This window comes from Euprymna scolopes, chromosome 41 (genome assembly GCF_053919585.1).
Source record: "Euprymna scolopes isolate OS-2025 chromosome 41, ASM5391958v1, whole genome shotgun sequence".
Classification (NCBI taxonomy): Eukaryota; Metazoa; Mollusca; class Cephalopoda; order Sepiida; family Sepiolidae; genus Euprymna; species Euprymna scolopes.
In genome coordinates, this window is record NC_136522.1 from 16,264,042 (window position 1) to 16,289,821 (window position 25,780).

Here is a 25,780-nt window from a genome sequence, read left to right on the forward strand (position 1 = left end):
TTCCATAAAATAATTTATTTATGAATGAAATTCATTTCTGGTTTGATTGCATTCCCCTTGGAAAAGCGCACGGACATTTAAGAGGGGGTACATTTCTTCAGCTTACACCGTCTAAAATAATATCTCAAGTTTTACAAAGCACGGAAGCAAATATTCCAGCAACCTTTTTTTTATTACCAAATGTTTGTGTAATTAATGTCGACCAGAGCAAAAGGAAACAATAAAAAGATCAATAATCGATAACCAATCATGATTAAATACCCAGCAATAAAGACTGTCATACTTTTCTCTCTTTCTTCCTCCTTTTTTTCTTTCTAAAAGTTTCAGTTTCTTTTTCTTTTTCTCTTCCTTCGTCTTTCTCTCTCGTATGTTTTCTCTCTATCTCCCTTATCTCCCCTGTATTTTTTCTCTACTTCTTTGTCACACCCTTTCACTTTCTCTCCCGCTGACCTTCCTCTCCCCTCACTTATTCTTGCTTTCTTCCTCATTCTGTTTCATCACCTTGTCCCTTTGATGCTAAACGTCATCTGATTATAACCTAACAATGCATCACTACAAACAAGTCGCCATGCACCGCCTCGTATTTTTACTAATTACGGTCTTAACAGGTAAGTAAATATTATTTTCACGTACTCTACCATCCGGACCTCGGGATGAGGTAAAAAATCTAAATGATATATATATATATATATACTAGCAGGCCGCCCGGCGTTGCCCGGTCGTAAAATATGCACAAATGTTATATTTCAATTAGTGGAGAATTCTTATTTATTATAAACAGAAATATCGTATGTATTAAGCATAAACTAAAATTCCTTTAAAGAAAAATGAAGTTAAGAAAAAAGAAGAAAAAAAAAACCGACGACGACACCACCACCACCAACAACAACAACAACAACAGAAAGGAAAACGGAAAAAAAACTGAAATGTATGCATGTGAGTATTATTTTTTCTAAACAGTTCACTTCTTCTAAAAAAAAAAAATACTCGAGCTGAGATCAAAACCCAAACCTAAAGACTTGGTAGTCCACACAAGATAACCATTAGACCAGCTTGACGTGATTCATAAACAGCGTTTTTGAAATAAACAAGTTGCTATATTTTCCGGACGCGCATGCGCATTCGTGAAACACTTGACAAACAGATAAAAATCCGACGACCCACGTACCAATTTTTTAAATTTTAACCCCCTTAGAAGCTCGTTTTTTTTTTCACATGTCTGAATCTTCTATATGCAAAATTTCAAGTTTGTAGATCAAAAATTCATTGAGTATATAGGTTGAGAAGTGTCCCCACGCACATTCTTATATATATATATATATATATATATATATATATATATATATATATATATATATATATATATATATATATATAGGATGATTCCAATAGTTTTCCTGATTCCGATATAATTATCGATTCTTTGCTGAATTCCCAATTCCAATACAATTGCCGATTCCGATTCGTTATAAATTTAATTTTGTCCCGATAAACGTAAAACCACATTTTAAATGTGCATATATTTTCTCAAACGTAAAAATACACTTGTGAGGGTTGATCTATAAATTTTAGTTTTACTGGTAGCTTAAAATCAATAAATACTGGTGCTATCAGATCAGGCTGTCTAAAGATATTGGCTTCCTGTGACGAAATGCACGTAACGTCGATGTTTTTTGTTTTTCTTTTTTCAAAACTTTATTATGTTTTGCAAAACTTAATTATGTTTTGCAAAACTTAATTATGTTTTGCAAAACTTAATTATGTTTTGCAAAACTTAATTATGTTTTGCAAAACATAATAAAGTTTTGCAAAACATAATTAAGTTTTGCAAAACATAATTAAGTTTGCAAAACATAATTAAGTTTTGCAAAACATAACCAAAACCAAAAACAACAACCCACCTTTTCCCCCTTTTTCTTCTTCCCATTTTCCCTTTCTCTTTCTGTCTCCTCCACTTCCTGACTGGTTTCCTAACTTAAAATGTACCAAGCATTAATACTGTAACCCTTTTCCCTCTACCATTGCAAAACTCATTCATGTTCTGCAGGACAGGGAACACAAACGATAAAATCCACTATAAAACAACAAAACCAAACACTACAAACTAGCGATTGAAGATACAAAGAGTTTAAAGAATAAAAACCTTCTACAAAATAACTGGATGCAACATGAATAACTGGATTTGGCATTAAATAACCCGAAAAGGGTTGATGTGCCGTAAGACAAAACAACCAAATCAATCAATAAATAGTTATTATTTGATTATTACTACCAGATGTGGATATTTAAAAAAAACAAAACAAAATTAAATCAAATAATATAACTAAAGGAATCGTTTTCGGCATCGTAAAGTAGGCACACATTTTCCGATTCCGATACCGATTCTGATACCCTCCAAACTTCTGATTTTTTCAATTTCTGATTCTGGTTAATCGTCCCTCTTTGGTGTTTTTTTTTTTTTTTTTTTTTTTTTAGACAAACATTTTATTTTCGCAAATTTTTGTCAAAAATTTTTTTTCTTTAATACTTTTTATTCCTTATCTTTTTTTTTTTTCTAGATGAGGACTAATATTAGTGATGGGACGATTCCAATATTTTTCCGATTCCAATACAACTACCGATTCTGTACTAAATTCCCGATTCCGGTACAATTACCGATTCTGATTCCAATTTATCTTTTTTTTTTAATTTTTTTGTATAAATCCCTAAATATTCAATTATAGAGTTGTTATTCTTCCCGATTGCCATAAAAACACATATTAAGTGTGCAGATATTTTCTTAAACGTAAAAATAAACGCTTCACAGATTTTATTTTCACTGGTTGTTAAAAATCAATAAATACTTATTATTTTATTATTACTACCAGCGGTGGAAGATTCTGCTTTAAACGAAACCAAAAAAAGACAACTAAAAGTATCGTTTTGGCATCGGAAAACCGGTACAAATTTTTCCGATTCCGATTTTGACACCGTCAAAAGTTCTGAATTTTCCGAGTACCAGTTTCGATTCTGACTAATCACCACAACATATATATATATATATATATATATATATATATATATATATATATATATTAGCCAAGGTTCCCGGGTGCTTGGAGGTGTGTGTTGTGGATGTGTGAGGAGATGACTTTCGAAAATATCGTCGAAGAAAAGCAACTGCTCCTTGTAGAAAAGTGCCCAGTTGATGGTAAAGGAATTAATGTTTTTAGCCAATTTTTCAATATTTGTCGTCCGAAGGGTCGAGCTCCAAAATGACATCAACCTTGTGGAAATCAGTCACCTCTGTCGAAAGTCTTAGGCACACATACATACATGCATTTAGATAGACAGGTGAGATTTATGTTATAGATGATATATTTCTGTGAAAATATGTTTTTTCAATTATATTTAGGCACATGTACAAACATACATACATACATACATACATACATATAAACAGACAGGTGAGCTTTATATTATAGATTGTTTTTATTATTTGATGAAAAAGAAATGAACCATATTCTGATGCTATAAAATAAATAAGTCGATTAAAAAGAAATTACGGATTATAATGGAACCCGAAGCGCTTTTCCTCAGACAAACTTTTCAAAGATATATGTCTGAATGTTCCATTACAATTCGTGATTTTTTTTAATCGATTTATTTATTTTATGACACCCAAATATGGTTAATTTCTTTTTCATTATTTTTTTGCAATTCTAATATATATATATATATATATATATATATATATATATATATATATATATATATATATATATTTTATTTTTAAAATGTCATTATCCACTGACACGACACGACACGTGTTTCGTCGTCTACGACTCATCAGAGTGGCTGAATACAGCGAGATTTGAAATCGGGACCCCACGGTAATGAGCCTAACCCCTTACCTCTGACCCATCTCAACTGTCTGGATATATCGCGATTTACTTAGATATTGCTTGTTTTGGTTTTAGCGATATGTTTTGAATTAATTCAATCATTTACGAAAGTGCATTTTTACCTAAATGCGAGTTGGGAATAATTTTCCCATTAACCGATTTGGTACCCCCACATGGGGAGCGGTATATATATATATATATATATATATATATATATATATATATATATATATATATATATATATATATATATATATATATACTAGGAAAAGTACCCGTCGTTGAAAAGGATGGGTTAGAGATAGCTTCGAATTTGGGGGTATCAAAACCAAAATATGATGAAAGTAAAAATAAAATAGATAAACCCCATAATTTATTATACCATACCTGTTCACACTGAAACACTTATCACAATATTCTGTGGATCTATATTAAAAAAAAACCTTGTTAAACTTTGTGACATATTTCCATTCTATGGAGGTCAGCCGCGAACGAACACCCCATAATTTTATTATACCATATTTCTTCAAACTGAAATATAATTATCAAAGTATACTTACGCAGATAGATATGAAAAGTCTTTATTAAAGTTTGTGCCTATTTCCATTCTATGGAGGCCAGGCGCGAACGCAGACCCCACAATTTATTATACCATCCCTATTTAAGTTAAAACATACTTATCAAAGTATTATTATGTATATCTATATCAAAAACACTTGTAAACGTATTTTTTTATTTTCTAAAATTTTTTATTTCCATACTTTGTGGACCAGGCGCGTACGCAGACCCCACAATTTTAATAAATCATTATTATGTCAGATCAAACATACCCATTTCTGTATCTCGATACATCTTCTATCATTATATGTGATCAGTTTTCTGTAATAGTCAACCATTTACGAGCCTATTCGTGACCACACACACACACACACACACACACACACACACAGACAGACAGACATTAAGCTTTATATATATATATATATATATATATATATATATATATATATATATATATATATATATATATATATATAGAAAATAAAAAAGGAACAAACCGTATTATGTGTTCACCCAGAGGAAGTCTCGAAATAAAGACGAAACGTTGGTGAACACATAATACGGTTTGTTCCTTTTTTATTTTCTCTATTTTGTCGGAATACTATTTCCATTATTTTCATCATATATATATATATATATATATATATATATATATATATATATATATATATATATATATATATATATATATATATCCAGTAATATGATTGATAATTTAAAATTCAAATTAGAATTAAATTAAAAATCTGTTTCACAAGAAGGAACAACAACAAAGTCAATAATTTGTACGATCGTTTCGGAAAACAATGTTTTTATTGTGGTAGAACTTAAGCCACGGACAATAATTTTTACATATAGTATTTAAAAAAAACAACAAAGTTTCCTCATCAGCAAAAGTATTGGGAAGGGTTTTTAATATATGTAAAAGACACCATAAATAAACCTAGGATTAAAAGTAATGCAGATGTATCTTTTAATTCTTCGCCTTTTGAAATCAGCAATTAAGGTCAAAGCATTCATATGGATGTTTATTGTAGCTTTTCAACTTATTCTTCGCCTTTTGAAATCAGCAATTATGGCCAAAGCATTCATATAAATGCTTTGGCCTTAATTGCTGGTATATAATGGCGTCCAAAAGTTGTTGTTCGGCCATATTCGTCTCAAGCGCTTTCTATCGGTTCAACCGATCATCGTCAGGCGTTTTCTTTTTTTTTTAGGCTTGGTGTATTCATAGTAAATTTTTTTTTTTGTATTTTTATTCATTTTTTTATTGTGATAAAAGTGGAGAATGGTTAGAGGTAAATATTGCCGAACAATAACTTTCGGCCGCCATAATATATAATATGCCAACTGAAATAAAAAAGACCGTTCAGCGAATAGAAAAGATATAAAAAAATCGGAAAAACATAACTCTTTAGTTAGACGTGCTTATATATATATATATATATATATATATATATATATATATATATATATATATATATATGTACACACACACACACACACACACACACACACACACACATATATATATATATATATATATATATATATATATATATATATATATGAGAAGGAGAGTATTTCTTCGAAACTCCGCGGATTAAGGACTATCCACTTATCTTGTGCTTCCTTTTTTAAAATTAAATATGTTTTTAACTCTTTTTCAAGATGTCTTTTAACATATTTTATTAATCATTTTCTCATATTATAAGCTCTATTTCCTTTTCGGTTTTATTGAGCTTTTTATATCTGGCTGAGTTTATTTTACTTGTAAATATTAACTCTTTAATATTTATAATATATTTTAAGTTTACCATTTTGATTACCTTAGTAAACTTATTGTAACTTTTATTTTATATATATATATATATATATATATATATATATATATATATATATATATATATATATATAGTAATTTATAAAATATATATGGCGATTAAGCTACATAAACGCCGAATATTCAGTATAGCTTAATCGCCATATATATTTTATAAATTACTAACTAGCTCTACTTACGTATTGAGCACTTTTGAAGTAAATACTTAAAGTTTACGCATAAATCTATACTTTCGTATATAAATTCATGTGAGTAAATGAAGTAGTTATATATATATATATATATATATATATATATATATATATATATATATATATATATATATATATATATATATATGTATATTTTGGCAGCAAATCCTTCTTAAAGCACATCTTATTGAACACGACAGAGTTATTTTTTTCCGATTTTGTTGGATATCTTTTCAATTCGCCGAGCGGTCTTTTTTTATTTCGGCTGGCATGTTGTATATTATGCCACCCAAAAGTTGGTTTTTCATCACGTGGCCACTTAATCACATCGAGACATTTAATCACTTTGGAATTTCGTATTTCGTGGGGATTTAATTCGTTATTGTTTTTTTTAACATTAAGTAAAAAAAGAAAATGAAACTAAACAACTAAAACAGAAGTTTGTTTACATTCATTTTTAAATGAAAAATAAATAAACTAAAATGTTATGTTTATTGTTTAAGTGGCTGATATTTACTTTAAGCTTACAGACAGCCTCTCCTCTAACCCTTGCATGATTGGCGGGGGGGACAGTTTTATCTTATAGATTTTAATCCCTCGCAAAAATACCCCCTAAATTGTCAAAGGGTCTAAAAATTTAACCTAATAAAAACATAATCACATAACATTATTACATAAATAAATTTTTTTTCTTGGGAGGTGATTGCGTCGGTGTCGAATAAATCAGTGTGCACGTCATGAAAAACCATGTGATTAAATATCTAATGATTATATGTCCGGTGATGAAATGTCGGTAAACCGGACCTTCTAGAACTTCACAGAACTAAACTCCCACCGCAAAATCAACAGGGGTCAGATAATTATAGGAATGGTCTAGGATAAAAATCCGTAGTCTTGTATAGTTGTACAAATAAAAAATGAGTTACTAGTTTGTCCTTGGGAATTGGAAAAGGTTTGGAAACCGTTAAACTGTCGAATAGGGAGCTCCTTTACTTACTTACCTCTCCATGACAATAGAATTCAACACCAGGTCGGTTTTTAATGTCGAAAAAATCCAGCTCTGGAGCTGTACAAAAATAAACATTGTCTCCGTTAAGAAGGATTTTTCCATTCACTGACCGAGAATAGAACAGATGAAGTATAGTATCGAAACTTTAACCCTAACTTAATCCTAAACCAAATTTAAGATTTAGTACAACAAAATTTTTTTTTTTTTTGTTAGTTCGGTTAAAATTCTGTAGAAGCTACACTTCCGGACAACGCGACCGGATAGGTACAGTTAGTATATAAAATTACTAGGGTTGTGACAACAGCATATTCTTCTCATTGTTTTGACTCTTGAGTGTATATCCGTTAATATCTTATGCTTTTATATAGACGGATGTGTGTCTGTGTCGGATATATACTCGGGAGTCAAAAGAATGAAAAGAATATCCTGTCCTAAAAATTAATAACTATTTAATAACCTATTTAAAAAGAATACATAGACGTTCCTGTTTCTTTTAATTTTGTATTTTCCTTCTGTGTTTGTTTACAATATCACGTCAGCTGATATTTGGGTTTGATGATGAATGCCCTGGAAAAGTTAATTTTGATTAATGTTTAGTTTTAAAATATGCAAACAAAGAAATGATTTGCGGCGATTTTAAATAGTACCGCTTCTTTTATTGTAAATTGAACTCATTAATAAGAAAAAAAAAATAAAATGGTGAGGTACACCTGGGTTTGAACAGGGGATCATTCGATCTGTAGTAGAATGTTCTACCACTTAGCTATATCTCCAGATTATAAGAAATCTTTTTTTTTTTAAGAAGAAATGATTTTCTGAAATTATATTACCTCCCTTGTCGCTATAACGTAACATATCACCCTGAAAAATTATTCTTATCTATATGAGAAGATTATTTTTAAGATCGGATTTTTTCGATTTTTCGATAATTATCAGATGAATTTCTGTGCAAAACATCTTAAAACCCTACCATGCATATAAATTAGCTTTTTGGAAAATTTGCAAAAGCTCAGCCGTTTCGGAACCTATAAGGAAGAAACTCACACACACACACACACACACACACACACACACACACACACACACACACACACACACACACACAAAGTAACGTTTATATAATAGCTGAGATTAATAATAATAAACCTTGGAGGCATATTGCCACCAAAATCTCAGGGAAGATCAATTGTTGCTTCAAGCCCTAATTTATTTTTCAATTAAAGGAGCAAGGACCAAGGTTTCATTAAAAAAAAAAACAAAAGAAAAAAACAAACAACGTGGTTTAAAAAAAGTTTTAAACTTCGAACTTTACAGGTAAATTTCTAAAAAACACTACTTTTTTTTAAAAAATTGAATATATTATTTATTGACATTTTTCTTCAATTTGTGATATATAACACTTTGGTGAGTAAATTAATTATTTACTTTTTAATAGACACTTGAAAATGGGGGAGAGGCAGGGGCAGGGGCGTGAATTAAAAAAAACGTTTGTCTAAAATATTATATTCGGTTTATTGGAAAGAGCATAAAATTTCACATTAACCCTGAAAATATCGTAAAAATAGAATCAATAGAAAAATTTTGATAGATTTATAAAGTTTAAAAATTGAAAAATATTGAGTTCGTAAAATTCATTACTGTTTTTTAAAAAATAAAAAAAATATTTCTATTACTTTTAAAACAACTTTAATAGTTTATTTTAGAAGTATAATCCATAAAGAAAATAAACAACCCACTTTTAAAAGAGAAATTACGAGTTTTTTAATATTTTATTCGCAGTTTCGTGTTAGGGGTGTCAAAAATTCCTACAAAAATTCTGATACACCTAGAGGTACACCTGGGTTTGGACAGGGGATCATTCGATCTGTAGTCGAATGTTCTACCACTTAGCTATATCTCCAGATTATAAGAAATCTTTTTTTTTTTTTAAGAAGAAATGATTTTCTGAAATTATATTATCTCCCTTGTCGCTATAACGTAACATATCACCCTGAAAAATTATTCTTATCTATATGAGAAGATTATTTTTAAGATCGGATTTTTTCGATTTTCGATAATTATCAGATGAATTTCTGTGCAAAACATCTAAAAACCCTGCCATACATATAAATTAGCTTTTTGTAAAATTTGCAAAAGCTCAGCCGTTTCGGAACCTATGAGGAAGAAACTCACTCACACACACACACATACACACACACACACATACACACACAAAGTAACGTTTATATAATAGTTGAGATTAATAATAATAAACCTTGGGAGCATATTGCCACCAAAATCTCAGGGAAGATCAATTGTCGCTAAAAACAATAGTAAACGGCTGTTGCGGTAGCGCAAATTTATTTGCAAAGATTATCGAAAGAGGTGGAGAGTACTGGAAATCTGAGGAGACTTGTTTTCACTCAGACTTCAGGGAACACCACAGGTTGTTCTTAAAGAGAAATCTTTGATGTCGGCCTGTATGGGACCTCCCAGTGAAGAAGAAGAAGAAGAAGAAGAAGAAGAAGAAGAAGAAGAAGAAGAAGGATAATAATAATAATAATAATAATAATAATCAGATTCGTATTGTTCGGTGTGTCATTCATTAACGTTCAGTGACACTCGGAATTGGTGACGTCAATACTGAAATTTTCTTGGATACCTAATTTTAAAAAGGGTACGTATACAGTTTAATCAAGACATTCAAATATGGAAATGTCGAAGAGGGGTTGTGTTGTGCGTATCCGTTGTGGAATAGGGTCCCCGAAGGGAAGATTCAATTAATTTAATCAAGTAGATTTTTTTTTCAGCTAGAAAACAATTTGTTATGATACCGAGCAAAAGGTTCGATTTTTAGGAAGAAAAGCTAGTATTAAAGATGGGGATGGAGTGTCGGCGCTTTAATCTCAGTTATCTCCCGTGGCGTGTTCAAGGAATTCAAATATGGCTGTCTTCAACGTGTTCTCATAAAAACGTGTTTCCCGCTGTAACCCCCCCCCCAAAAAAAAACTACTCGATCAAATTAAGTGAAATTTTTTTTTGAAAGAGACGTTGCGAGCCTATCCTTGTTTTATCGTTATTTCCATGGCAGGTGCTCGTCTGAACTCCAATCTCTGCCCCCCCTCGCCAATCTTTCACGAAAAACACCCGTCTAGCTGAATCCACTGTGAAAAATTTCCCCCACTCTATATCTGTGCCTAAATCAAAACGCGGATTTCATGAACAAAGCTTCTTTCTTAGAACTGCACGCCTGTGGAACTCTGTTCCGTCTGCTTGCTTCCCACCGGACTACAACTTAGATGTCTTCAAGTCCAACGTTAACAAATTCCTAATGAACCGCCCCCTTAAGTAAACACTTCATCAAATCTCCACACTAACGTAATGTACTTGCAATAACCCTTATCCCTGAGTGGCTTCCGGGCCTTGATAAGTGGTGATCATAGTGTAAAAAAAAAAAAAAGAAAAAACAAGTCTGACGTCACGGGAACACGCGCTCGGTTTTTCACATTGTTTTTGGGGATACCTAGAGTGTTCTCTTGTCAGATCCGTAATAATGACCTTAAAAATTAAAAAAATTTTACATACAAAATAGTTAAAAACCCACCCAATATATGTTACCCTGACATATATTGGGTGGGTTTCTAATGGTATTTTGTTTTAGTTTTAAGTAATTTTCAAGACTTCAAATATTTAAGTGTCAAGTCGCGGCCATTTTTCCTAGTTATCGCGTAACGCTCGACACTGTTTTTCGAACAGAATAAACGTCTTAAAGTGAACCACTAAAAACTTTTCCTGATATGTAGAGGGGTGACTTATCTTGTTCCTATTTACAATGCCTCCCCACGGGACAGAGTTAGACACCAGGGTCGTTTTTTAATGTGGAGAAAAGGAACAAAAATAAAAATTGTCTCAGTCATGAAGGATTTCTCCTGCACTGACAGAGAACAAGAAATTGAAGTGCAGCATCTGAAGCAGATACTACACTTTGAGATATTAAATCTTTTATTCATGTTAAAAAAATACAGAAAAAAAATCAACGATGAACAAAAAACTTAGGCACATGGCCAACTCAAAAGGGGGGATTTTGGGGGACGTTGGTCATCCTTGTCACTCCAGAACTAAACAAAGTCAAAAGTTTCTCCCAGCTAGTATCTTCTTTCACCATAATACCGCATTCACCCTTTCATATTGGGGGACGTCCTAGTAACTCCCAATTTTTTAAAACATTTTTTATTGACGTGTAAAAACAAAAAAGATAACAATAAAATGGTAACAATAATTCATTTGTGTCGAGGGAGGGGGAAGAAAAAAAAAAAACAAAAGGTGATTAGTAGGACCCTCCCAACCCCGTCTAGTTGATAGACTGCCCGTTCCACTAGGTTTGTAAAAGGAACCTCGCTTCTGCGGGTCAGTCTCTAGGTGGGGATGCCCTCTAGATGGGGGTGAATGGAGAAAAGAAAATTTTGTGGGTAAGGGATGGAGGTTAATACTACACTTTGATCTTGTCCAGAAGGCCAAGTAGTCAGTTTTGACAACATTTATTTGATATACATTTGTTTTATTTTTTTTTACCACTTTTTCGTACCTCTGTGTATTGTAAAACAAACCCCAAACGTGTCATTATTTAAAAAATTTCTTTAATCATAAAAAGATGAATTTTTCTTTAAAGTGCCCGCTTTCTGTTTTTGTCGTGATACGAGTCGGGGCAAAAACTAAGGAAACATTAATTTTTATTCGTTACAGAGGCGTGTTCATATTTCATGTCAATTTCCTTTAGATGTGATGGCAATCCTTCAGCTACCATGCCGTGTGACGTTTTTTTTTTTTTTTTTTTGTTTTTTAGCTTTTAAACGTGAAAATCGTCTTAATATATACGCTGGGGATTACTTCGTATTTTCTTTTTAGGGAGTGGAGGACTGGAGGAGCCCCTTTTTATTTTAAGGACGCCATTCCCTTTCAAATACAAATATTAAATATAGAAATAGTTTCATAATATTAAACGGCTTGTTCTTCTTCATTTGTGCTGTGCTAAAATGATAAAAAATCAACTTGATTGAAAAACAACAACAACAGCAACAACAACAACAACAACAACAACAACAAAACAAACCTTTACTAGTTATATTTTAAAGAAATGTGATTCTCTTTTCCACAATTTCATGTACTAGTGACATTCTATTTAAAAAAAATTTCTTTTAGGAAGAGGTGCGTATTAGTTTTTAGTCTAAAAGAAGAAAAAAATATTTGACTATTTTAGATATTTATTTATGGTAGTTAAGGAAGCCTATTATATAGGAAGGCATTACCGTACATATTCACACTTTTTAATATATACATATGCACATAAAGTTATGAACAGTGTATAGAGCCCGAGCAAAGCCGGGAGGAACTGCTAGTATTATATTAAAGAACATCTTTTTTAATAAAACAGCATTGTTGATCAAACACCACCTCCCTCAAACAAAAGAAAAAAAAATGTTCCGGATATTAGATCTAGTTTCATATGGTTAAATTTTGACCACCTTCCGTGTATGCATCTGGTTAATATTTCCTCTTTTAGGTTAAACACGTTGGCCAGAGTTTTCAATTTATGATTATAGATCTTAGTGTTTCCCATTTTATATTAAAGTGAATTTTCATATATTTTAGATACCATATATATTTTGCTAGGGTTGTTTGTTTTTTTAATGATCTATAATTAAGAAAGTGAATTTTCATATCTTTTAGATACCATATGTATTTTGCTAGGGTTGTTTGTTTTTTTAATGATCTATAATTAAGAAAGTGAATTTTCATATCTTTTAGATACCATATGTATTTTGCTAGGGTTGTTTTGTTTTTAATGATCTATAATTAAGAAAGTATTTGTGTGTAAAGATTGTTTGATTGGGCCTGATATTGATCCAATGTATATCGCTTCGATTTTATAGAATTATAATAATTGTTATGAGTTGGATTTGTCGTATTGTTTTGCAAGATGTGTTGTGTTATATTATTAGGCGAATTTATGGGGGTGTTATTGTCCATGGATTGTGTATTAATACTAGCTCTGTCCAAGGATACTTGTTATTCCATGTATTAGACCATTTGTACTTGGTTATCATTCGAACGTTTTGTGCAACTGTAAATTACATCTCTGTTTTCATAGGTACCTTGCAAAGGTTGATTATTTATGTTTTGCATTTTCTGAATTTTTCTATTGTTATTGCTAATTATTTGTTGGTTTAAATTTGGCATTGTTGAGTAAGAACTTTTCACAGTGTTTTATCAAATAATTTGCTGTATTTATGGAGGGGGTGTTGGATTTAAAAAAAATAATCTGAAAAATTCTTTAGCTATATTTGTCTTAATATTCTTAAAGTAAAGGAGGAGTAAACCACAGAGTATCCCTATGTCTATTTTTACGTTTGTTGGTTGCTGAGATTTATTAGTGTTTATGACTAATTCTGATGGTTTTGGTTTGTTTTTTTTTCACAAAAAAATTACAAAACCTAAACAGTTTTGTAATTTTTTTGTGAGCTGATATGACCATGTTATATGTTATGACACTTTTGTTTGGTTTATGATTACTTTATTAAATTTATATTATCATATCAAATTTATATCCCATCCCCTATCTTAGTTGGTTACATTTCCGACGTTTCCCAGACCAGCAAGATCAACATGCCTCACTTCTAGATTTATTTCTGACAACAGTTCCCAATGACTGTACAACAAATGCCCACAGCCCACCCGGGAATGCTGATCACGCTGTGATAATGGTAGAAATCACCCTAAATTCTCGCCCTAAAACTGAAGACCCACTACTCAAAACAACGAGGTATTCCAAAATGGCTGACTGAGAAGCCATCAGGGAACTCATCAGAGATACCCCATTGCGAAATATCTTTTCTCTTCCAGCGGAACAGTGTGTAAATGAGACCACTGAATGGTTCAAAACTGCAATTGAAGCACTTCCCACACGGAAATTTTATAACAAGCCCCACTCTCCCCAATAGTTTACTTCTGCTCAAAGGCAGCATGCTATTGCTCAAAGGGAGCATGCGTTCCGAAGATTCAACCGATATAAGTCCAGTTCAAACAGACAGAAGTATATAGAAGCTAGAAGTAATTGTAAGAGAGTAATAGCGATAGCTAAGACAGATGACACTGAAACCACCAGAAAACGCATTGAAGCACAGAAATTAGGAACCCGTGTAGTAAATAACGAGCAGACAACGATTCCTCCACTATCAAACAATCATGAGGTTGTTTGCACGGCAACCGACAAGGCTTATCTGCTTGCCAGTCAGTTTGCCTCAAACTCCACATTGGACCCGGCACACCACTCCCTCCCCGACTTTCCTTTGCAGACAGACGCCAGACTAGACAATTTGAAAATGACCCCTTCTCAGGTACATGGTATCATAAAAAAACTAGACACCTCAAAAGCATGTAGACCCGACCTCATCCCGGCTGTGCTATTAAAAAATGCTCTGCTGAGGTTGCTCCAGTTCTCTCCAAACTTTACAATAAATGCCTTAATGAATCTTGCTTTCCCGATGGCTGGAAAACCGCTTCTGTTGTACCAGTCTTCAAGAATTCTGGTGAAAAAACTGACCAACTAAATTATCGCCCCATTAGCCTCCTTCCGCTTTTCACCAAAATATTTGAATCCTTAGTTAATCAAGCCCTAGTCCAACACCTTACAGCTACTAAACTACTGACTGACAAACAATATTGATTTAGGCAAGCCCGTTCAACAACAGATATCTTAATTGTAGTCTCTGAACGTATATACCATTCACTGGACAAAACAGGGGAGGGTAGAGCGGCAGCCCTTCCTATATATAAGGCATTTGACAGGGTATGGCACGATGGTTTTCTAAGGAAAATTAGATCATATGGTGGTATCACTGAAAGAATACATAATGTAATTAAATCCTTCTTAAGTAAGAAAAAAATCAAAGTTGTCTTCGACGGTTGTACATTTAAACAATATGATATAAATGCAGGAGTACCTTAGGGGTCTATCCTTGGACCTTTATTATTTCTGATATTCATAAATGACCTCCCTGATAAAATTGTTTCGGAGATGGGTATATTTGCTGATGAAACCACTCTCTATAACAGGCATGAGGGGAAAACAAACAAACACATATCCAAGGAAATGGCTGAAACACTAGAAGATTACCTGCAATCTGTAGTGGAATGGGGACAAAAATGGATGGTCACATTCAACTTGCTTCCTTCAATAACTACAAGAAACCTTCTCTACCACCAATAGCAATGGCCAAGAACACATTGCCTGAAAGTACTTCTTTTAAACTCCTCGGCCTAACGTTTACAGGAAACATGAACTGGAATAGATACATTGAGAACATTGCCAAGACTGCTGTAAAGAAAGTGGGCTCTCTCTACTGTGCTAGAAAATTACAAAATTACTTATGCCTGAAAGTATCCTGTACCTCTATAAGGCCATCATTCGCCCGTGTATGGAGTACTGTTGTCACATTTGGGCTGGTGCATCTTCTAATTGTCTCTCACTCATGGACAGGGTTCAAAAGAGAGTCGTCAACCTGATAGGTCCTGAACTGTCATCTAGGCTTCAGTCTCTGTCCCATCGACAAAATGTTGCATCCCTCGGCCTGTTCTACAAATATTTTAATGGTGAATGCTCTGACGAACTACAAGCACTTGTACCTCCTCGACGTGACTGCCACTGACAAACCCGACAAGCAACTAAGTCTCACCTCTTTACAGTAGAGATCCCTAGGTGCAAGAAAGCATTTTACTCAAATAGTTTCTTCCCCAGAACAGCAAGTCTTTGGAACTCCCTTCTGGGATTCTGCTTTCCCAACTATACTGATATGCAGAAGTTCAAGTGTAATGTGAACAAACATCTTGCCACTCATCTCCCTTCAGCAACTTATGTCCCCAATAGTAGCCCCCTACTTCAAAGTGGCACTATGCCTTGTTTGGGGTTAAAATTAATTGAATAATAAAGAGAAAGAGTGTGTGAAATTATTGATAGTGGTTTTGGCTAGACGAGTGTTTTTCATGAAAGTTTGGCGAGAGGGGACCATAGATTGAAGCTCAGCTGAGCACTTGCCATGAAAATAATGATAAAGCAGATATAAACTCGCAACGTTTCTTTTATGGGAAAGAGGTTCTCCAACTAAGCTACGAAGTCGTTTTTGATCTCTGTCAAGGCAGGATAAGTCCTTTCTAGCAGCTCCTGCCCAGATGTGGCAACAGTACTCCATCGTTGGCTGCACCTGGCTTTTATATAGGTAGAGAATTGCATCAGGAGTGTGATATCCACTGGAATGGTAGAAGAATCCCACAATTTTTCCAGCGATCTTGTCAATGGATTTGATATACGTGTTCCATTTAAGGTCAGGAGTAAAGGTCAAGCCCAGAAGCCTGTCAAAATATGAAGCCTTCCCAAGGCGAGAGCCATCCATTTCAACTTATGCCAGATTGGCATCAGAGCATAGATGGTATAGAGATAGAAACTTGGTTTTAAATGCATTAAAAGTAACCAGCCACCTCTTTCCCCATTGTACCACATGCTGAAGGTCAGTCAGAGAGAATTTGGTCATTTACGGTCTTTGATATGCTACCATAGATTGTAGTGTCGTCAGCATACATGTCTATGAATGATGTAAGGATGTGATTTGGAAGATCATTAATGTAGATCAGGAAGAGAGTTGTGCCCAGGATGGACCCCTGAGGGACTCCAGCATTAATACTGAGAGCTTCTGATTTCTGCCCATCAATCACTACACTTATGAACCTATCAGAGAGAAATGATTTAATAATTGAGAAGACATTTTCAGCTATACCATAGCTGGTAATCTTGTGAAGTAGACCTTTATGCCATACCTTATCAGAGACCTTTGATATGTCAAGAGCAATAGAGAGGAAGCCTCCGTCGAGAGATTCGCTAATCCTATCAGATATAACTGTATTACTTCTTGTCCAATATTTAATGTCCAAACTCTTTATGGACTTTCTTGCCACTAGTGTTAGTTTAGAGCCCCCCTCCCCCGCTCCCTTTAATCGGAATTGGCAATGGCGTATCTTATTTATTTCATTTAGGAGGAAAAGGTCCACTTGATGAGTAAACTGTGCTGAGTCGGTCGATCCCATTAAAATATTGAAGTTGTCTTGAACATTACTTCTTGCCCAATATTTATTGTCAAAATTCTTTATGGACTTTCTTGCCAATAGTATTAGCTCAGTTCTGTCCTTCGTTATATCTGTTATTTTTGGGGCCATTAAAAGAGTTTTATTTGAAAGAATTAGAGATATGAATTGGTGTTATTATTTGTTTGGTTTATGATTACTGTATTTTTTTTTTTTATTAAATTTATATGATTATCATTTTTGTTTTGGTACTTTATTTGCATTTTAAATTATGAATTTTTAAGGGCATCATTATAGTATTGTGTTTTTTTTTATCGAATATTGATTTGTTGGAAGATGATCTTGAAATTCTTAATGAAAAATTAGGACCTATTGATTTTAATATAGATTTTGGGTGGTTTGATTTATGGACATATAGTACCCAATTGATTGGGTTTATGATAAGGCTCAAAAGTTGAGTTATTTAGGTTTAATGTTACGTCCGAGAAATAAAGTTTCAGTTTATTTGGGTCGGTTTTTGTGGTAACTTCGTAGTTTTTATTCATGGAGTTAATTATGAAGAGCGCATCGTCTCTGTAGAGCCCCCTGCTCCCTTTAATCAGAATTGGCAATGGAGTATCTTATGAATTTTATTTAGGAGGAAAAGGCCATCTTGATCAGTAAACTGTGCTGAGTCGGTCGATCCCATTAAAATATTGAAGTTGTTTTGAGTATTACTTCTTGCCCAATATTTATTGTCAAAATTCTTTATGGACTTTCTTGCCAATAGTATTAGTTCAGTTCTGTCCTCAGTTATGTCTGTTATTTTTGGGGCCATTAAGAGAGATTTATTTAAAAGAATTAGAGATATGGATTAGTGTTATGATTCTATATCAAATGAAATAAATTTAACATTGTTTTTGTTTTTAATGTTAGAAAACCAGCCTATGACTTGGCTAAAAGATTGTCATAGTGGGTATTTGGATATAGAGCACATCACCTTTTAAATATATTTTATTGAGGCTTTGTTCATTTAGACCCTGTCTATTGCACTCTATAATATATATATATATATATATATATATATATATATATATATATATATATATATATATACTACAGTGAGACCTGACGACGTTGCCCGGTATTAAATGATGATCAAACGAAAGTTTCACAATCCCATATTTTTATTTTCATCAAAATAGGTGAAATCACCCATTTTTCAACCAAATAAACTGATTGCCTGCTCTGTTTGGGAAACCATCACGGTGCACCGGGAGAAAGTTCACAACTGTAGCCTACATTGCACTGTACAAAACCTACTGATAACTTTATAAAATTATTTTCATCTATAATGCAAAAATCAAGTATTATGGTACAATTGTGCTTAAACAGATACATTCAGTTCGAAGGCGCCCCTGTCATATCAAAGAACTTACTGTTGATTTTATATGTTAGGCCTTTTCGTTTGTGTGGTAATAAAACTTTTAATATTCTTTTTGTTTTTAATGTTAGAAAAAAATATTCAATGACCTGGCTAGAAGATTACCATAGTAGGTATTTGGATATAGATTTCATTTTAAGGATAAATCTATCGAGGATGCTTTTACTTGCTAAGCCTATATCGGATCTCGGGGGACAAATGAGACTAATTGAAGGATAGTCATCAAAATCCCTTTTATGACCTTTCAATGAAAATCTTGGTGTAAAAAGAATTAAGTTCAAAATGTTTTTAATTTTTTTTATTCTTTAATGGTTAAAATTTAGTGTCTTCTACACCTCTTTGATATATTAATCATATCGACATATATCAATCATATAAAAAAAAATTTAAATTCCATTTAAAAAAATTTATTTTTTTAATTTTAGGTTCAGAAAATGTATTTATTTCAATAAGCTGGCTAAAATTTGGTGTCTTCTCCCCCCCCTCCATATATGCTGATGAAGAGACGATACCCAGAAATATTTTACTTATTTCTCAATGGTTTTATTTGTAAATATCGAGTGAATAATGTCGGGTTTGTCGAGGGTGTCTGCGTCGTGGGGGCACAAGTGTCTGCAGTTCGTCAGAGCATTCACCATTAAAATACTTGTAGAACAAGCAGAGGGATGCAACGTTTCGTCGATGGGACAGAGGCTGAAGCTTAGATGCCAGTTCAGGGCCTATCAGATTGGCGACTCTTTTTTTAACCTTGTCTAGGAGCGAGAGACTAGTAGTAGACGCACCAGCCCAGATGTGACAACAATACTCCATACATGGGCGAATGGTGGCCTTATAGAGATACAGGATACTTTCAGGTGTTAGTAGTTTTCTAGCACGGTAGAGAGAGCCTACCTTTTTTGCAGCGGCCCTGGCAATGTTTTCAATATAATTGTTCCAGCTCATGTTTCCTGTGAACGTTAGGCCAAGCAGTTTGAAAGATGTACTCTCAGACAGGGAGTCATTGGCCATTGCTATTGGTGGTAGAGAAGGTTTCTTGTAGTTATTGAAGGAAACCAGTTTGGTTTTGGCAGCATTGAATGTGACCATCCATTTATGTCCCCATTCCACTACAGATTGGAGGTCATCCTCTAGTGTTTTTGCCATTTCTTTAGATATGTGTTCATTTGTTTTCCTGTCAGGCCTTTTATAGAGCGTAGTGTCATCAGCATATTTACCCATCAATATATACATTTAAATTAGACTGAAGTCAGAGTCAAGAGAGTGGACCGGCGAGACTGACAGAAACTCCTTAGGAAGCGAAGGAGAGGAAAAGACGACAATGTAGCAACATTAGCAGGCATCGAATTCCTATCACCAGTTGGATCAATAAATGTCTTCCATTTGTTATGTAAACCTTTTGTTTTCGTTGTTCATCAACCGCAAGGTAATTTGTTTTTGCTTCATCATTTCGTATAATAAAATTTGTATATTAACCCTTTCCCAAGGGTGACTGTACCCCCTCTTCGGTAATGCATATCCTACTCAGTTTAAATGACTTCCATTAAACTCTATCCTTTCTATTATAAATATGGACACACACAGAGCAACTGTATTTATCCTCTCGATGTACATATCCCCCTACAACATACCGAGCAGCAAAAGCTAACGTGCAGAAGGTTAAATGTAATGTGAACAAACATCTCACTGCTCAACTCCATACAATCCTCTGTTAGCTTCGATACTTAACAGTAGCGCCTTACGTTCCAAGTGACAGTGTGTTTTGATTGGGTTGAAAAAGATAAAAAGCAAAAACAAATGAAAATTCTATTTGACCAACCGGCATGAATATATCTATAAACTCTGAGTATTGTTCAATTAGTGATGCCCTGAGCCATAGCTCATAGCAGTAGAGCAATGAAACTTGGCACATTTATCAGTATTTCTCTTCATATGAACCACCCAAGATTATGAATTTCTCGTATCGTTTAATGTATCTCTGGAGACCGTTTTTGTAAAACATCTCAGTTTGGTTATCCAACCACGATTTGAGGTCGGAAATCAGGGCCGCATCATCTGGAAAAAGTTCTACTTAAAAAAAACTAACAGCTTTATGGCTGAAGTCAGAGAATGCAAGATCAGGAAGGTAGAAGAAATTTAGAGAATTTTGTTTAATTAGTTTTTTTTTTACACTTATCAAGGCCCGGAAGCCACTCAGGGATAAGGGTTATTGCAAGTACAGTACGTTAGTGTGGAGATTTGATGAAGTGTTTACTTAAGGGGGCGGTTCATTAGGAGTTTGTTAACGTTGGACTTGAACACATCCAAGTTGTAGTCAGGTGGGAAGCAGGCAGACGGAACAGAGTTCCACAGGCGTGCAGTTCTAGACGGGTGTTCTCTATCTATATAAAAGCCAGGTATGTCCAAGGATGGAGTACTGTTGCCACATTTGGACAGGAGCTACTAGAAAGGACTTGTCCTGCCTTGATAGAGTTTTTTTTTTTTTTTTTTACATAGGCATCACCACTTATCAAGGCCTTGAGACCACTCGAGGATAAAGGTTAAAGAGTGTACAGTAGAAATTGGACAATATAGTAATCGTTAGTAATGGAAATTTGTTTTATATGGAACGGTTCATCAAAAACTTGTTTACGTTAGACTTGAAGACAACCATATTGTAATCAGCTGGAAAGCAGGAAAACGGGAGACAATTCCACAGGCGTGCAGTTCTAATAAAGAAGCTTTGCTCATGGAATCCACATTTAGGTTTCGGTACAGATAAAGAGTGGGGAAATTATTCAGAGTGATATCTCTTAGACGGGTGTTTCTTGTGAAAGTTTGGCAAGGGGGGGGGCATTTGCCATGAAAAATAACGATAAAGCAGAGACAAACTCACAACATCTCTTCTGTGAGAAAGAGGTTGCAGGGAAGAGAAAAGGACATTCCCTACGAGGCTACAAAGTCTATTTTGAACTCTATCAAGGTAGGATAAGTCCTTTCTAGCAGCTTCTTCCCAGATGTGGCAACAGTACTCCATCCTTGGACGTACCTGTCTCTTATATAGATAGAGAATTGCATCAGCAGTGAGATATCTACTAGATCGATAGAAGGATCCCACCATTTTTCCAGCAGCCTTGGAAACGGATTTAATGTATGTGTTCCACTTAAGATCAGGCGTAAAAGTCAAGCCCAGAAGCTTGTCAAAACATGAGGCCTCCCCAAAACAAGAGCCATTCATGTCAATTGATGCCAGATTGGCATCAGAGCATAGATGGTATAGAGATAGAAACTTGGTTTTAGATGCATTAAAAGTAACCAGCCACTCCTTTCCCCATTGTACCACATGCTCAAGATCAGAGGAGAAAGAATCAGAGAGAATTTGGTCGTTTACGGTCTTAGATGTGCTACCATAGATAGTAGTGTCATCAGCATAAATTTCTACGAATGATGTAATTGATAGATCACAGAAGAGATGTTGCGAGTTTGTCTCTGCTTTATCGTTATTTTCATGGCAAGAATTCGGCTATCTATCTCTATCTATCGTCCCCCCTGGCCAAACTTTCGTCCCCCCTGGCCAAACTTTCACAAGAAACACCCGTCTAGCAGAAAACACTATCATTAATTTCCCCACTCTTTATCTGTGTCTAAACCTAAATGCAGATTCCATGAAAAAAGCTTCTTTCTTAGAACTGCACGCCTATGGAATTGTCTTCTGTTTTCCTGCTTTCCAGCTGACTACAATATGGTTGTCTTCAAGTCTAATGTAAACAAGTTTTTGATGAGCCATTCCATATAAGTTAGCAAATTTACCGAATTTCCATTACTAACGGTTACTATATTGTCCAATTTCTAATGTACGCTCTTAAACCTTTATCCTTGAGTGGCCTCAAGGCCTTGATAAGTGGTGATGCTTATGTAAAAAAAAAGCATCTATAGCAAGCATGTGGGGAAAACTAATGAGCACATATCTAAGGTAATGGCAGAAACCCTAGTTTTTAATTGGATTGGGTCAAAAATGGATGGTAACGTTCAACGCTGCCAAGACAAAGCCCGTTTCCTTTAATAATTACATGAAACCTTACCAACCACCAATAACTATGGCTAGAGATATTTTAACTGAGAGCACTTCGTTCAAGCTCCTTGGCTTAACGTTCACAGGAAACATGAGTTGGAATAGATACATCGAGACCATTGCCAAGGCTGCTGCAAAGAAGGTGGACTTCCTTTACCGTGCTAGACAGGATTAGTGAATCTCTTGACAAAGGCTTCCTTTCTAGGGCAATTGCTCTTGACATATCAAAGGCCTTCGACAAGGTATGGCATAAGGGTCTACTTCACAAGATTTCCAGCTACGGTATAACTGGAAATGTTTTCTCAATCATTAAATCATTTCTCTCCGATAGGCTTATAAGAGTAGTGGTAGATGGACAAAAATCGGAGGCCTGCAATATAAATGCTGGGGTCCCTCAGGGGTCAATCCTGGGCCCAACTCTCTTCCTGATCTACATCAATGACCTCCCTAAACACATACTTAAATCATTCGTTGACATCTATGCTGATGACACGACCATCTACAGCAACACATCAAAGGCTGTAAATGACAAAGTTCTCTCTGATTCTCTCTCCTCTGATCTCGAGCGCGTGGTTCAGTGGGGGAAGATGTGGCTAGTTACCTTTAATGCATCCAAAACCAAACTCCTATCCTTACATCATCAACGCTCTGATCCCCATCTGGCATCAATTGTGATGGATGGCTCTCGTCTGGGTGAGGCCCGGTGTTTTGACAAGCTTCTGGGTTTGACCTTTACTCCTGATCTGAAATGGAACACGTACATCAAGTCTGTTGCCAAGGTCGCTGGAAAGATGGTGGGATCCTTCTACCGCTCCAGAAGATATCTCACTACTGATGCAATTCTCTATCTATATAAAAGCCAAGTACGTCCAAGGATGGAATACTGTTGCCATATCTGGGCAGGAGCTGCCAAAAACAGCCTATCATGCCTTGACAGAGTACAAAATAGACTTCGTGGCTTAGTGGGGGATGCCCTTTTCTCTACCCTGCAACCCCTCTCTCACAGAAGAGACGTTGCGAGCCTATCCTTGTTTTATCGTTATTTTCATGGCAGGTGCTCGTCTGAACTCCAATCCCTGGTCCCCCCTCGCCAATCTTTCACGAAAAACACCCGTCTAGCTGAATCCACTGTGAAAAATTTCCCCCACTCTATATCTGTGCCTAAATCAAAACGCGGATTTCATGAACAAAGCTTCTTTCTTAGAACTGCACGCCTGTGGAACTCTGTTCCGTCTGCCTGCTTCCCTCCGGACTACAACTTGGATGTCTTCAAGTCTAATGTTAACAAATTCCTAATGAACCGCCCCCTTAAGTAAACACTCCATCAAATCTCCACACTAACGTAATGTACTTGCAATAACCCTTATCCCTGAGTGGCTTCCGGGCCTTGATAAGTGGTGATCACTGTGTAAAAAAAAAAAAAAAAAAAATAGACACTTACTTACACCTGAAAGTATCCTATACCTCTACAAGGCCACCATTATCCCATGTATGGAGTATTGTTGTCACATTTGGGTTGGTGCATCTGCTACTAGCCTCTCGCGTCTGGACAGGGTCCAAAAGAGAGTCGCCAATCTAATAGGTCCCGAACTGTCACCTAAGATTCAGCCCCTGACGAAATGTTGCATCCCTCTGCCTGTTTTACAAGTATTTTAATGGTGGATGCTCTGACGAACTACAGGCCCTTGTACCCCCTCAACGAAAATACCCACAACAAACCCGACAAGCAGCAAAGTCCCACCCCTACACAATAGAGATCCCTAGATGTAAGAAAGCCTTCTATTCTAATAGCTTCTTCCCCAGAACTGTAAGACTTTGGAATTCTCTTCCGGTTTCCTGCTACCCCAACTGTACTGACATGCAGAAGCTCAAGTGTAATGTGAACAGACATCTTGCTGCTAAACTCCCTACATAGTACCACTGCAACTGATAGTAGTCCCCTTCATCAAAGTGGCAATGTGCCTTGTTTGGGGTGAAAATGTAATAATAATAATAATAATAATAATAATAATAATGATAATAATGATGATGATGATGATGATGATGATGATGATGATGATGATGATGATGATAAAAAAAAAACAATAACGAAATTTGTAAGACTTTCTTTTACAGTGATTGTAAACTGTTGCTTTTCATTATTTCTTTCAGCCTCTGCTGCCCTCAAATGGATCCGGTTTCAATCGCGCTGCTATCAAGCGGATATTGTCAAAGCCAACCGTTCGAACGCCGTTAAACTATGCAGTAAAAGAGGTGCAGTTTTGGCTTCATTCTCCGACCTGAAGCAAGTGGATGCTATTAAAGGCCAACTCATTGCGGGCAACGAATATTGGGTTTGGTTAACTCACCACAACGAAGGCAAGTACACTCTGCTTCTTCTACATCAATCTTGATAAAGTTAACAATTTTAATAATTATTACAGTGCAGCTGTGTACTGCTTATCAAGGCCCGGAGGCCACTCGAGGATAAGAGTCAATGATTGTCAAGTTAGACAACACCGTGACGATCGGCGACGGTGTAAATTGGTTTGAAATTGATTATTCACGAGAACGGTTTAACAGAATTTGTTTAGGTTTGTGACTTTAATAAAGACCACAGTTTAGTCAGTTCGGAAGCAGCTCTGCGGTATTTTGTTCAACGGACGAGCAGTTCTGGGGAGAAAAAAAAAAGTTTTGCTCATGGTATTTTCGTTTAGTTTTAGGGACAGATA

The 25,780-nt window shown here is 34.9% G+C and overlaps 1 protein-coding gene across 1 annotated transcript; it reads left to right on the top strand.

Moving 5' to 3' along the window:
• The first annotated feature begins 429 nt into the window (after positions 1 to 429).
• Positions 430 to 25,462, top strand: LOC145266408 (uncharacterized). Its single transcript, XM_080122070.1, has 2 exons — positions 430 to 608; positions 25,221 to 25,462. Exons 1-2 carry the CDS (start codon positions 545 to 547, stop codon positions 25,460 to 25,462), a joined length of 306 nt encoding a protein of 101 aa, XP_079978196.1. The 5' UTR covers positions 430 to 544.
• The last annotated feature ends 318 nt before the right edge of the window (positions 25,463 to 25,780 follow it).